At 51.5% G+C, this 13483-nt stretch overlaps 1 protein-coding gene across 1 annotated transcript in view; it reads left to right on the plus strand.

Moving 5' to 3' along the window:
• The window catches only part of TDRD1 (tudor domain containing 1), a 2044642-nt gene that overhangs the window by 850425 nt on the left and 1180734 nt on the right, over window positions 1–13483 (plus strand). Inside the window, exon 14 of the mRNA XM_069611868.1 lies at window positions 3372–3542. Within this exon, the coding sequence (XP_069467969.1) occupies window positions 3372–3542 (171 nt within the window). The remainder of the gene's footprint in view (window positions 1–3371; window positions 3543–13483) is intronic.

The raw sequence follows: 13483 nt of genomic DNA on the forward strand, positions 1-13483 counted from the left end.
CCTTCACCTTCTGCTGGGCCCAGCACATCTCCTCTCCCAGCAGGAGGGCAGGGTACGCCACCCTGCTCCTCAGAAGTTAGCCCTCACAGCATGGTTCCTGAGCAGATCACCCTCAAGCACCTGAACCTGTTTCAGGCCAACCCCGAGATCATTCAGGGCGCCAGGAGCAAGGCTACCAGGAGCCAATACAAGAGTAAATGGAGTAAATTCTATCACTGGGCCAACTCTAGGGAGATAGACCCCCTTACGTACACTCTGGATGATGTGCTCTTCTTCTCGGGAGAACCTCGCTAACTCAGGCGTGCAGGTGGAAACATGTTGCACATATCTGCCAGCCATAGGGGCCTAATGAAATTCGGAGAAGAAATGTTTTCCTCTTCCAACCCAATAATCATTTGGCGGGCCTGTCCAGTCTCTACCTGCCCATCAAGAAGCCCTACCCCGTGTGGGACCTCGATGTGGTGTTAGGCGCCTTGGCACACAAACGTTTCGAGCCACTGGTGTCCGCAGACATCAGGCTGGTCACCATTAAAACCGCTTTTCTAGTGGGACTAACCTGTGCTCGCAGAGTCAACGAAATCCAGGCTTTGGTGACCTCAGAGCCTTATACTACCATCCACAGGGATAAGGTGGTCCTGCGGACTTGCCCGGCATTCCTTCCCATCTGAACGAGGAAATAGTCTTGCCCACATTTTTGTCGGACCCCATTGATGTGGCTCAGAGTACTGCACTGTCTGGAAGTCAGGCGTGCTCTGAAATTCTATCTGGACAGGACCAAGGGCTTCCGCAAGTTGGACGCTCTTTGTCACTTTTGAAGGATCCAGGCCTGGCTATCAAGCTTCCAAGGCTTTGATCGCTCGAAGGATGGTTGCGGCCATCAAAGAGGCCTATGAGGGGCAGTAGAAACCGCTGCCAGCTGACATGGACTCTCACGTCGTTAGGGCCAAGGCCACAGCCATTGCCTTCCAGCGGCAGGTCCAGTGGCAAGTCATAAGCTGGGCAGCCACTTGGGCCACCCCTTTGGCTTTCTGTAAGCATTAAAGTTTGGACGCCGGCTCTAAGTCAGACGCGGCCTTCGGATAGGCGGTTCTGAGGAACTTATTTGCTTAAGGAGGGTATCCTCTCCACCCTCTGGCTACATTCAGTTGTAATTGCCCAGGCAGTATGGAGGACCGGGGACTAAGGACTAAGAGTATGTTAGTCACTATGGTGAGTAACTTATAATGTATCTAAGTTCCATCGATCACACGGGTCTCTGACGCGTCTTTATAGACGCGTAGTTGTCAACCTTGTTCCATTGCAGAGTGCCTGTGATGGCATAAGATTGCATAGTAGCATAATTACAGCACCTACTTTCAGTTTTAGCTCGTGAGGAGGCATGTCATATTGCACAGCGAGTAGAGTTCTCGCTTTACCATCCGTGCAGAGCCTGCTGTCACAGGTTCGAATCACGGCTGGGCCAAACTCAGCCTTTTATCCTTCCATGGTTGATAAATGAGCACCACACACTGTGGGTTAAGCAGCGCTCAGATACCTCAGCGTTAAATAAATGCAAATTATTATATTATTCTGTGTCCTACAGCATTTCTCTTTTAAGAGACTGAAACATTAAGCCGGTAATTAACGGTTCATTGACACTGGAACCACTGTGCCCTGTGTGAAGAGAAGTGGGGGGGATGGAAAGAAGTAACTTCGGAATGTTTCCAATAGTGGAAAGTGAAGGTGACCGCGTAGAACCGTTCTCATTTCGTTTGTTGAAATGGTAGCTGTTGTTGAAGTGGGTCCACTTTGCCATTTGGACAGCAGAGGACAACCTAACACTGAGAAATTGCATTGCTGAGTTTGGAAACATACCTAAGCATTTGATATAGAGATTTTTCGATTAATATTATATTGTGAAAATGTTTTCTTAGTAAAGCGTACACAACACAATTTGTAGTTCTTCTTAAAAACTCATTCTGAAACTTACTGCTGTATGTGAGACCAACATGGAGATTCCGGAGCAGCATGATGGTTGACATGATGCTGACAGTTCCAACAACTATGGACCTAAAGTTTGATATTACCTAAGTACATGTTCATTGTAAGGCTTGTTTATGAACAACATTTGTTGTTCTTCCAGTTGTAGTAAACATGTACAACTGATTTGGGGAACCCACTCTAGAAAACAAGACAACTACCTGTGTCCAGGTTGATACCAGTGCACTAGATTGACTGGTGCTGTGCCTTGTGGATTGTGATTCCGAATGCTAGCTGGACCGGGAGCTATAATATACTTAATATATTGTTTTATAAAAACGGTAGGATCTTCAAATGTTTCTCTGGCATAAATGAAGGAATGTGCCATGTCATACTTCAATTTGGGAAAGAAAGTGTCATAAACACCAATGGTGCACTAGCCAGCCCCGAGATAAGCAAGGGGTGGAAGGTATTTTTGTCTATTTTAAAATGCATGCCAGATTCTAAAACCAGATGGACTGAGAAATGTGCAGAAAATAAAATCATTCCACATGCCGACTTTGAGTTGACACAGGTGAATGCACAATGCACATGCAGGGCTCGTAAAATCTACTAGCCCACTCGCATTGGCGAGGAGATTTTATGAAGGACAAGTAGCATTTGCATGGTACTAAACCATGCTGCCGAGTAGGCAGATGTTTGAAAATGTATTTGTTATTTACTGCAAACAAACTTTGCAGTAAATTGAAAATGTTTTTGTGTGTGGCGCTGGTATTTCACTGGTAGCATTGCACCATTTTACAGAAAGCACTGGTAAACATTTTGTCACACATAACCAAGGGGCGGCTGCATTTCTCTCAGGTTGAGTATGTTAAACTAAGGAATGGCCCTGCAGGTCTAATGGGATTTTTAAGCATTTTTGAGGCTTGATATGAGGGTAACTTTTGGTTATTAAATTCATTTTGTGCAAGTAGGTCAGCTGTGTTTTGAAAATCTGCTGTCTCTAAATGGGGATAGAAATGCAGATTTTTTTCAGCCTTTCATAGGGAACTGCTCCATGTACCGTACTGGATGTTGTGAGCCAATTATGGATTCGTTTTGTGAGCATGTATCTTAATGCTTGCTAGGGGGCTGGCAAGTGCATCATTTGCACTGGCACCAGCCCTCTTAAAAATGCATAGGTCACCTTTTTGAATTGGCTTACCTGTTCATTTCTTGGATTAGGTGCAAGCAAACATTATTAATCCCATTTGTTTCTGTAATGTGATGTAATTTATTGCATGCATCTTAATGGAAAACGACTGTGAAGAAACTATTACAGAACATTTTATTCTAAGTGATTTACATATTTCTTTATGTGCAAAAATCTCGGAATAGACATTAATTTTCATATGCTTTTTACCCCCTGACAGAGGACAACCAGTGGTACAGAGCAACAGTTATTCAAGCAAAATCGCAAGATAGTGCTTTGGTGGGTTATGTAGACTATGGTAACTTCGAAGTCCTTCCTATTTCTAGATTACGGCCTATCCTACCAAGGTTCATGGAGCTGCGCTGGCAGGCTATCCGGTGTATGCTAGCAGGTAGGAAATAAGTGATACCTATTCGATCTGGATCATAGTGTCTGGTTTGTCAAAATGTCTTGGGTTACTTGTAAGACATTTGAATTTATAAATGCATGTATTTCATTGTGGTAATTATACAATGGTGCGTTTCTGACTTTCTAATTATATTCTGGTGTCACTGATGATATCTTTGATCAAAATGGCTTCTGGAATTTAATTTCAACTGTTAACATTGCCTTCTATTTTTATTTGTTTTACTGCAGTTATAATAGTTCCTTTGATACCTACTGTTACTAAACCCAGTGCGTTAAAGAGATTCCATGCCACGCTACGTGACAGGTTTTAATGATTCAGATCATTCATTGGTATAGATTCATAGTAACAAACTTTAGATCAGAGCCTACGAGGGTCATAAACCGAATGGAAGAAATAGTTTTGTTACTCCTTTACCATTAAGTACCCTATCCTACTGTGGTTCCTAAAATGTACATCCGGAGATGGCAGACCTTTTTAGTTTGACTACCAAGCAAGTGTCCTATGAATGATTGAGAACCACAACTCTCTCGCCCTGAGTTGTCCTTGTCGATAAGCTAAGCTCCAATAGCCGTGCTGTAGTTCATGGATAACCTGACCTTTGGGGCAATCCTCAATAGATCCCTACCAGAAGCTGATTTTCCAGCATGGGGTCTGGCAGAGATTCACATGCGCATGAAAACTGTATTTCTCCTTTAAACCAATCCCTGTCCTCTGGGTCATACTGCTGCCCCTATCCAATGACAGCCCTCTCCTTAAGCCCCACCCCTCGTGGCCATCTTCAGAATTTTATTTCACGCATGTTGGGAGTCCTCCAGTTGCTTTCCAAGCTAATTTTGTGATTTTTTTGTTTTTCATAAATATTTTTGCAAATTAGTTAGAATTGGACAGATTTTTTTTTGTTTTTTTTGTTTAGTCTTCGAAGATTAGTGACCGGCAGCGGGACTTAGCTACCGGCGAAGATCTTCATCCACTGGTGTATCATCGAAGTTTCGAGGAGGCCCGGCCTTGAGGCCTACTTCGCCCACTTTCAGCTTGGCTGAGGAGAAGGAAGGAGGGCCATAGCCTCTTCAACTCTGCGCCAATTGTGGTTTAAGAAACATCTTCATAGAAGATCTACATCATAAATACTTGTACGGCCTGCATCTGGACCACGATGGGGAAGGATGTGAGGTGTGCTGTGGTTTCTTGAAGAAGACAAAGAATTACCGATACAGCAGACTGTCAGCGTGGCTTAAGTCGAGCAAAGCCTCTGACGCAGCCTCGGCACAGTCAAGCTTCCTCCAGGAACGGCCGATCTGAGTAGCGTTCTCGTTCCGGGAGGAGGTCAAGATCCTTTGAGGACACCCCGCATGCGGGGTTCCAAGAGAAGGCCAAGCTCTGCTCTTCTGGGTTCGTCCCTGATGCGGGTCCCGAGTCGGATAAAAGGCGTTCTCCATCACAATCATCCTCCACAGTGCGCCTGCAAACGAAAGGAGCGTCTAGGAAGAGAAAGTTGCTAAACTTTGTGTGCCTGCGGTTAATCCGACAATGGAAAAGTCTGGGAGGACTTGTGGAATCCAGCTAAGGCTTTTACCAAGGCCAAGTCATCTGAGTTGATGATGGCACCATCTATGATGTCAGAAAAAAAGCACTTTTTGTCGTCCAAGTCAACGACGTCCACCGTGGCTCTGAAAAGAAAGCGGGTCCAGAAAGTAAGTGGCAGCCACCCTGCGGGTCGTCTTGCCCCCCAAGGTGCAATACGGCTGCAGAAGCAGCGGCGTAGAAACTGGCACCAGGGAGAGACCAGGCGTCAGCTCTGGACCACCATTTTCTTGAGAGGGAAGCAGTCCCTCCTGTGGAGCCTCCCACAAAAGCGGATCGGCAGGCTACTGAGGATAGACTGGAGCAGGTCTACTCTGGTACCAATGAGAAAAATTATCCTCACAAGGGGTGCTGCGGACAGGGAGATCCTGAGGAAGGACTCTAGTCCACGGTACGGAAGAAGAGATGCATTAGCCCGTATCCTACTCTGCCGGCCCAGTTTACCCCTAGCCCTAGGGACGTGTCTCTGGACATTCCATCCACCCTGTACACACTGGTCACCGAAATCCAGCAGAGGATGCTGCCATTGGGGCAGGCACTTATAGAGCCGCCAAGGGTAAACTCTCCCCCATGGAAGAGAAAGTCCAAAGGGGGGCACAGGTCCTCGACATCACCTGACCCCTCCACCACCTCGTCGCGACAAGACTCCTACCGGAGCTCCGGATCCACACACTGACATGGGCACGGACACAGCTACCACAACTACTAGTACTGACGAGGACTATTTCATTATGGTGGATGGGGAGACTCTGCACGCGTCGAGCCCCCTAGGGCCTCTCCTCTGGAGGAATTTGGATCGTATCATTTGGTCATCTTGAAGGCCTCAGAACTGTTTGAGTCCTTGAGGCGACGAAGGAGGGTTTCCTAACAACGCTTGTCCAGGAGGAGGACCATCATGTGCGTTCCCTTACTGGACAACATCTGGGAAGAGGGCCTGGCCCCGTTGAAGAATCCAAGTACAGCCCGACCAATTGGGACTGATTGGAAATGAAGTACAGGGTACCCGACTCTGCTCTTAGGTGCCCACAATTTCAGCCCTCACCAGATTCGGTGGTCTCAGCCGCAACTAGGAAACGCTCCGCGAAACAGTCATCAGCAGCCATTGTACCTCCGTACCAGGCGGGGAAGAAGCTGGATGCGATGGACAAGAGAATAATTTACACGCCAGCCTCTACCATCAAGGCGGCGAGCGCTCTAGCCATTTTGTTTATTATGACGGGGAATTCTGGTACAAGCTGGGCCCTATCCTCTACTTCCTGCCGAAGACGAGAAGGTCGAGGCACAGGAACTCCTTCAGGAATGTGAAGTGGTCTCGGATCACGGCATTAGGGCGGTAGAAATCACAGCCACAGGTCTTTGCCAGATGGGGAACACACCGTTCCCCATCTGGTGAAGACCTCTGTCTGGGATGTCTACCGTGATGCTGTGATCCGAGGCCACTTCACATTCCTGAAAGAATCTGTGTCGTCAAGGTTGGTTGAAGGCTACAAACGTCCGCCAGGAGGTTCAGACGAAGGTGCTGGATATGCACTTCGACAGGGAAAACCTCTTCGGAAAGGTTGTCGACAAATCTTTTCAGGCGATAGACTGACACGGAGACGGCACGTTACCTAGGAACTTTGCAGCAGCAACGATACTCGTCCTTTCGCTCCTTCATAGGAAAGCCAAGATCATCATCAAAGGGTTATAGTACCCCTTACAGGCAGGCCTCACGCTCTTCCACTCAAGAAGCATACAGGGAGTGCTCTCAAGGCAGCAGAGGTCAGTGGCGGCAACGTCCAGAAGGCAGAATACCTCGCCCAACCTGCCCTGAACCGGCTGTGGCTCCAGGCCCCCACTTACGCACCCCAGTAGGAGACCGGCTGGCAAAGTTCGTGAGCGAAGATCAGCACGGACAGATGGGTGCTGGACGCTCTCGGACAGGGGCACACCTTGGAGTTCCAATGCCGGTGTCTTCGTATCCTGCCGATTCAGTGACAGGAACAACATGGAACACAGCTTCTGCAAGAGATGCGGGCCATGTTACAGAATGGGGCGATGGAACCAGTCTCCCAGTGTCTCTGGGGCTCTATCCTGGATCTACGTCGTCTCAACAAGTACTTCAAGTGCCAAATGTTCTGGATGCTCATGTTCTTGATGATAAGACAGATTTCTGAACTCTGACCTTTTGGGCAGAGGTTCAGAAGGCCAGCCTAGTTTCTTGGAACAGGGCAACCTTCTGGACAAGCCAGACCCATCAAGGTAGCATTGGCGGCAGTCAAGACTAGGTCTCAGGAGGGGTGAGGGTGACTGAAAGACCTCAATGAGCACACAGAGTAAAGGACACTTACAAATCACTCCCAGTCAGGTGTATATATATATATTAAAAATACAAATATATTTATTGCAAGGCCTTTGAAGTTATACACACAGTAATAATCATAGTAACACTTTTAAACCAACACAATCCTACTAAAATACATATATACAAGACCAAGTAGCCTAAAGCGTTAATGCACAAAATGGATCCACAACCTATAAAGGGAAGGAAGCAGGTAGTGCAAATAGTCTTTAGGCAATTCTGCATTAATCGCAATCCTTACTGAAAGGCAGTCCAGTCACTAAGATGAGGGGAGCATATTGCTCAAATGTACTTGCAATGCTGGTGCATGCGGTAGTGCAGATGGGTGAAACAGGGTCTTTTGTAGGGTCTGTTGCAGCTCAGGAAGGCAGGTGAGGTGATGCCGAATAAGTTTCCACTATTCAAGGAGGGTCTCCCCAACAGGGCAAACGCGGGTTCCAAGACTTGGGAATAGTTTGCTAGTTCGCACTAGCAGTGAAAAGGAGAGGGGCCCTCAGGGGCCACTCGGGCATAAAAAGGGCTGGATGCGCTAGGGGGCCACCGTTAAGGGTTGCTAATACTCACCGACCCCTGGCGCACTCCAGACCAAACTTCAGCAGTCGAGTCCAATTCGGTTGCAGGTTCAAATGCGGCAATTCTGCGGCTCTGTTGCTTTCTGTGACGAAGATACAGCATTGATTCCCATACGGGACAGTGGCAATTTCTCTGCTCCTGGTGGATGGATCAGGACAGTTTCACTGCAGCAGGCTTCATGGGCAAGAGGGGCACAGCAGCAACGCACCTGCAACGTTAGTCACCACAGCTGGGGGTCACAGTAACCACGTACACTCCGGATCAGGCTCTCGCTCTTTACTCCAGACCTGGGAACGCAAAGTGTATGAAATTCGGTGCGAGAGTGCCATGACCACAGCGCTAGCGATGTAGCAAGTTACAAAGACCTCCTTGAAACAGCAGTGGTATCAGGGCAGGGCAAAGGTGCTGCACAAGCTGGTCAGCCCACTGGTTGGCCCAGGGACATTCCCAAGGAGACTTAGTTGCAGGGTTTGCTGAAGGTGCAGAGAATAGTTGGCCCTAATATTCCAATGGGTCGAAGCGTCTTTGCAGACCTAGTTCCATCAGATGCAGAGGGGTGCAGGAGGACGACACCGGGCTCAGGGTGCCAAACCTTCCAGCGGGTCACCAGCGGTTCCTCGACTCGGCTTCTTAGTTTCAGGATACTTAGATCCCATCCTTCGTTCAGTGAGAACTCCAGATATCGACATGTATGGGTGTTTGGAGCCTTCTCTTATCCAAAATCGCCTTCATGCCAAAACGAAGAGGACCCAATGGGATATCTGGCACATACAGGCATACCATACGCAGACCAAAAACAAATCGTGGTGGTCCCAGGCATTCACAGCACACCAAACTCTCTGGCACCCAGGATGTGTATTGGAACCTGACAGTCCAGCCCACATCCGGGAAGCACACACAAGACATGCAGAAACCTGCAAAAGCTTGGTGTTTCGCGTGAGAAGGCATGCCCAAATAACGACAGACCCGGGTCGGCTCGACCTTGGTAAGGTGAAGGGGCAAGATGGCCAAAGGACAGGACAAAGAACCTCGTGGCATGGCCATTTTGGAGCCAGGCCACCTATTCGTGCCAACCACGTTTAACACGGTTTCTACAGCATGGGGTCTGGCATGAATTCACATGCTCATGAATATTCCCCATCAGGCTGGGAATCCTCGGTATAGAAAAAAATCAGTATCAGTTTCGTTTCTGATCTGTCTTTCTTAGTAACCAATCACTGGTCTCTGGGTCATACTGCCCCCAACCAATGACTGCCCTCTCCCTAAGCCCAGCCTCCGGCAGCCATCCTCAGATTTTTACCGCACGTTCAAGTGTTGGGGGTCCTCGTGCTGTAGCTCTCGAGCTTTTGCTGCGTTTCCGTGCTTTTTCAGGAGATTTTTCTCATTTTTCGGTTAAATAGAGCCTCAAGCTCCACCGTTTCTACATCTGATCAACGGGGATCAGTTTCTGGAGTTTTCTACGCCCCTCAAGGGTGAAGATTTCGTCGAGTTACGCTTTTGGAGGATTCCAGAAGTTCCGAGGCCTACCCCGGACAAGACCCAGGAGAAAGGAAGCTCGACGCCCGGGAAGCTGTTCAGGACCTGCCCTGGATGCCAGCTTCAGAATGTTTTCAAGGAGGACGAGCATTCGTTATGCCTCTACTGTCTCCATGAGGACAAGACGCACAAGGAGAAGGACTGTGCGTTTTGTGGAAACATGTCGGGGCGGACCATGAAGGATCGCCACCTCCGTCTCGCCAACTGGCTGGAAGGGAAGAGCCCGTCAGGTGAGAAGAAGAAGAAGTCCGAGAAGTCTTCTAAGTCCTGTGAGGGTGCCCCGGGGACGGGGGCCCAACAAAAGGCTAAGCACTGCGAGTCCGCGGGCACCGGGAGCGCCGAACACTCGGGCTCCTTGGCTGCCAGGCAGGGCGCATCCTCCCCGGCGCCATCAACCACGAGCCAACGCTCTGGCTCGGGTAAGAGGAAGTCCGAGAACCCGGCGAAGCTTCTGGAGAGGCCCCGGTCGATCTCGAAGATTCCGGTAGAGGGGGAGCGAGGCTCGGACCCTCCCACCAAGGTGAAGGCCCCAGGCGTCCAGAAGGTGACGATGGCCTTAATTCACCCTGCTAAGACCTCGATTGAGGAGGTCGCCGCGGCCCTGGCTCAGCCTGTGGAGGCGCCCTCAGGACCCAGAGTCTCCCTGCCACCGCAGAGGGAGTCGTCTTTCAGGCCCATTGAGAAGACCCCCACGAAGTCCTCGTTCGAAAAGGTGGGGGAGGGGCTGGTGGCCATTGTGGATACGGAAACGACCTCTGAAGAAGAGCTCATCGAAGTCGTGGAAGAGGCCCAGCCAATCGGGAGGGATCCCGACGAGGGCGACGACGAGAGCGACTGTGTCGCCGACGAGGCTCCTCAAGAGCCCTCGCGCCTGTCGTTTCCGGTGCCGCAGGACACCTCGGTGGCCATTTTGTCAGCGATTCAGTCCTTATGCTCGGAGATAAGGACAAGGTTGCCCCTTCCCCCGACGGAGGTACCTGAGCCAGACCCAACGGGGGAACCGGAGCCAGGACCTTCGGAGAGTCCACCGCATAAGAGGAGGACGACGCATCCTACGCCACCTCTCCCACCTCTGCGGCCTGCTCTGCCTTCCCCCCGGTCTACTACCCAGGTGGATGATACAGGCACGGACACGGCTACGACAGGTACAGATGACGACAGAGGCGACAACGGGACGGGTCCCCCGTCGGCCCCTGCTCGGGCGTCCCCGCCCGATGAGATTGGATCCTTTCATGCCATGATTTCCAGGGCATCTGAGCTTATTCAGCTCTGCCCAGAAGAAAAGAAGAAAGAAGGGTTCTTTTACTAACGGCGTGAGGCTAAAAGGAAGACGCTCCTCGCCGTACCGCTTCTTGATGACATCTGGGATGAGGGGCTCGCCCTCCTCAAGAACCCGGCCACGGCACCGGCAAAGAAGGACCGGTACGAGAAGAAGTACCGGATCCCCGACGCTGCCCCCTTGTGCCTTCGGGCACAACCCACCCCGGATTCGGTCGTCTCGGCGGCGGCAAAGAAGAAAGCTGGGGGGGCATCGGCCTAGACATCAACTTCCCCGCCGGACGGCGAGGGCAGGAAGTTGGACACGGTGGGACGACTGATCTCATCCGCAGCGACGACTATCAAGGCGGCCAACGCCCTGGCTATCATAGCCCGCTACAACAGGGAGTTGTGGTTCAAAATCGCCCCTCTGTTAGACATCCTTCCGGACGCCAAAAAGGCTGAGGCCCTTGAAATCCTACAGGAGGGGGAGATTGCTTCGGACCACGCTATCACGGTGGCAACGGACATCGCCGACACCGGTTTCCATCAGTTGGGCAACAGCGTTTGCTTGAGACGACGAGGATGGCTCAAGGCCACGGATTTCCGCCAGGACGTACAAACCAAGGTTTTGGACATGCCCTTCGACGGGAACAACCTGTTTGGGAAGGCAGTTGATGAGTCCCTTCAGGCCATCAAGACAGACACAGAGACTTCCCGGGCACTGGGAGTGCTCCAACAACGACGGCCGTCCTTTCGGAGCTCCGGAGGCAGACAAGGTGCCTCCAAGGGATCCGGCAGTGGCTCCTCCACTTACCGCCAAGCGGCAAGATCTTCGTCCCAGGAAGCCTACAGGGGATGCGGCAAGTCAGGTGGTGCCCGTCGTCGTCAAGGAGGCAAAGCGGCCTCCAAACGAGATTGAACCGACCGTGGGGTCGGGCCCCCGCCGAAGCACCCTGGTGGGAGGCCGGCTGGCGAGGTTCGTCAGCGTGTGGGAGTCCATCTCCACTGACCGTTGGGTGCTGGACGCCCTGGCACAAGGGCACACCCTCGAGTTTCAGAAGAAGTGCCCTCGCGTTCCACCCGTGGCCAGGAAGGAAAATCACGTCCCTCAACTACTGTTGGAAGTAAGGGCGATGCTCAAGAAGGGTGCCATCAAGCTCGTCCCAAAGAGGCTCTGGAGTTTATTCAAGGTACTTCCTCGTAAAAAAGAAGACAGGATGGCGCCCCATCCTGGACCTACGACGACTGAACAAGTACATCAAGGCACAGAAGTTCCGTATGGTCACCCTTCAGCATGTGCTGGGACAGCTGGAGGAGGGCGATTTCCTGTCGTTGTTGGACTTGGAGGATGCGTACTTTCACATCCCCATTCTCAAAAGATACCGAAAGTTCCTCAAGTTCGTGGTCCAAGGGCGGCACTACCAGTTCAAAGCCCTCCCGTTCGGATTGAAGTCGGCACCCAGGGTGTTCACCAAGTGCCTCGCACTGGTGGCGGCACGGCTGCGCCTACAGGGGATCCACGTCTATCCCTACCTGGACGACTGGCTCATCCGGGCAAGGACAAGGGAGCTCGCCGTGGAGCACACTGCGAAGACCGTCCAGCTGCTCATGGACCTGGGATTCTCCATCAACTTTCCAAAATCCCACCTGGTTCCGTCGCAAGTCGCCCTGTTTCTGGGACCCAAACTCGACACAGTGGCGCGGCTGGCCTCGCCGTCGGAGGAAAGGACCAGGACCATTCTGGGCAAGGTGCAGCGTCAGCTGGCCACGGACATGGCCAGGGTAAGATCTGTCAAGTCCCTCCTCGGGATGATGTCCTCCTGCATTTGTCTGGTGCGCCTTTGCAGGCTTCGATTGAGACCCTTACAGGAGTTCCTCGACGCCCGCTGGATCCAGTCGACGGGCAGTTTTGAGGACAGGATCCCTCTCACGAGACGTTCCGTTAGGCGATCCGGTGGTGGGGTACCCGCTCCCATCTGTCGGCAGGCACGGATTTTCAGACCCCAGCTCACCAGGTGACGGTGACGACGGACGCCTCCCTGGAAGGTTGGGGAGCACACTCCGGAGATCTTCACGCGAGAGGCCTTTGGCTCCCGGAGAAGAAGTCTCTCCACATCAACATCTTGGAGCTCCGCGCGGTGTTCTGGGCCCTCAGGTCCTTTCTTCCGTCCCTCAAGGGCAAGGTGGTGAGGATCTTCACCGTCAACACCACCACCATGTTTTACATCAGGAAACAGGGCGGAACCAGGTCCCCAGCGCTGTCCAAGGAGGCGCAGGACCTGTGGCATTGGGCCGTCGCCCAAGGGATTTTTCTGGTACCGTTTCATCTGGCAGGGATAAAAAACACCATCGCCGACTCACTCAGCAGGGAGCTGCGCTCGTGCCACGAGTGGGAACTACGGCAGGATCTGGTGGATCGCCTCTTCCGACGGTGGGGCACACCCCAGATCGACCTGTTCGCGACGGCGACGAACACCAAGTGCCGGAGGTTCGCCAGCAGGTTTCCCCAGACGAGGAGCATGGGCGATGCTTTCTCGTTCCCCTGGGAGGGCCTGTTCCTCTACGCGTTCCCTCCCTTGCCTCTGCTAATCCGGCTCGTCAACCAGCTCAAGAGGTCACGGTGCAGGATGAT

This window comes from Ambystoma mexicanum, chromosome 8 (assembly GCF_040938575.1).
Source record: "Ambystoma mexicanum isolate Mex_15411 chromosome 8, UKY_AmexF1_1, whole genome shotgun sequence".
Classification (NCBI taxonomy): Eukaryota; Metazoa; Chordata; class Amphibia; order Caudata; family Ambystomatidae; genus Ambystoma; species Ambystoma mexicanum.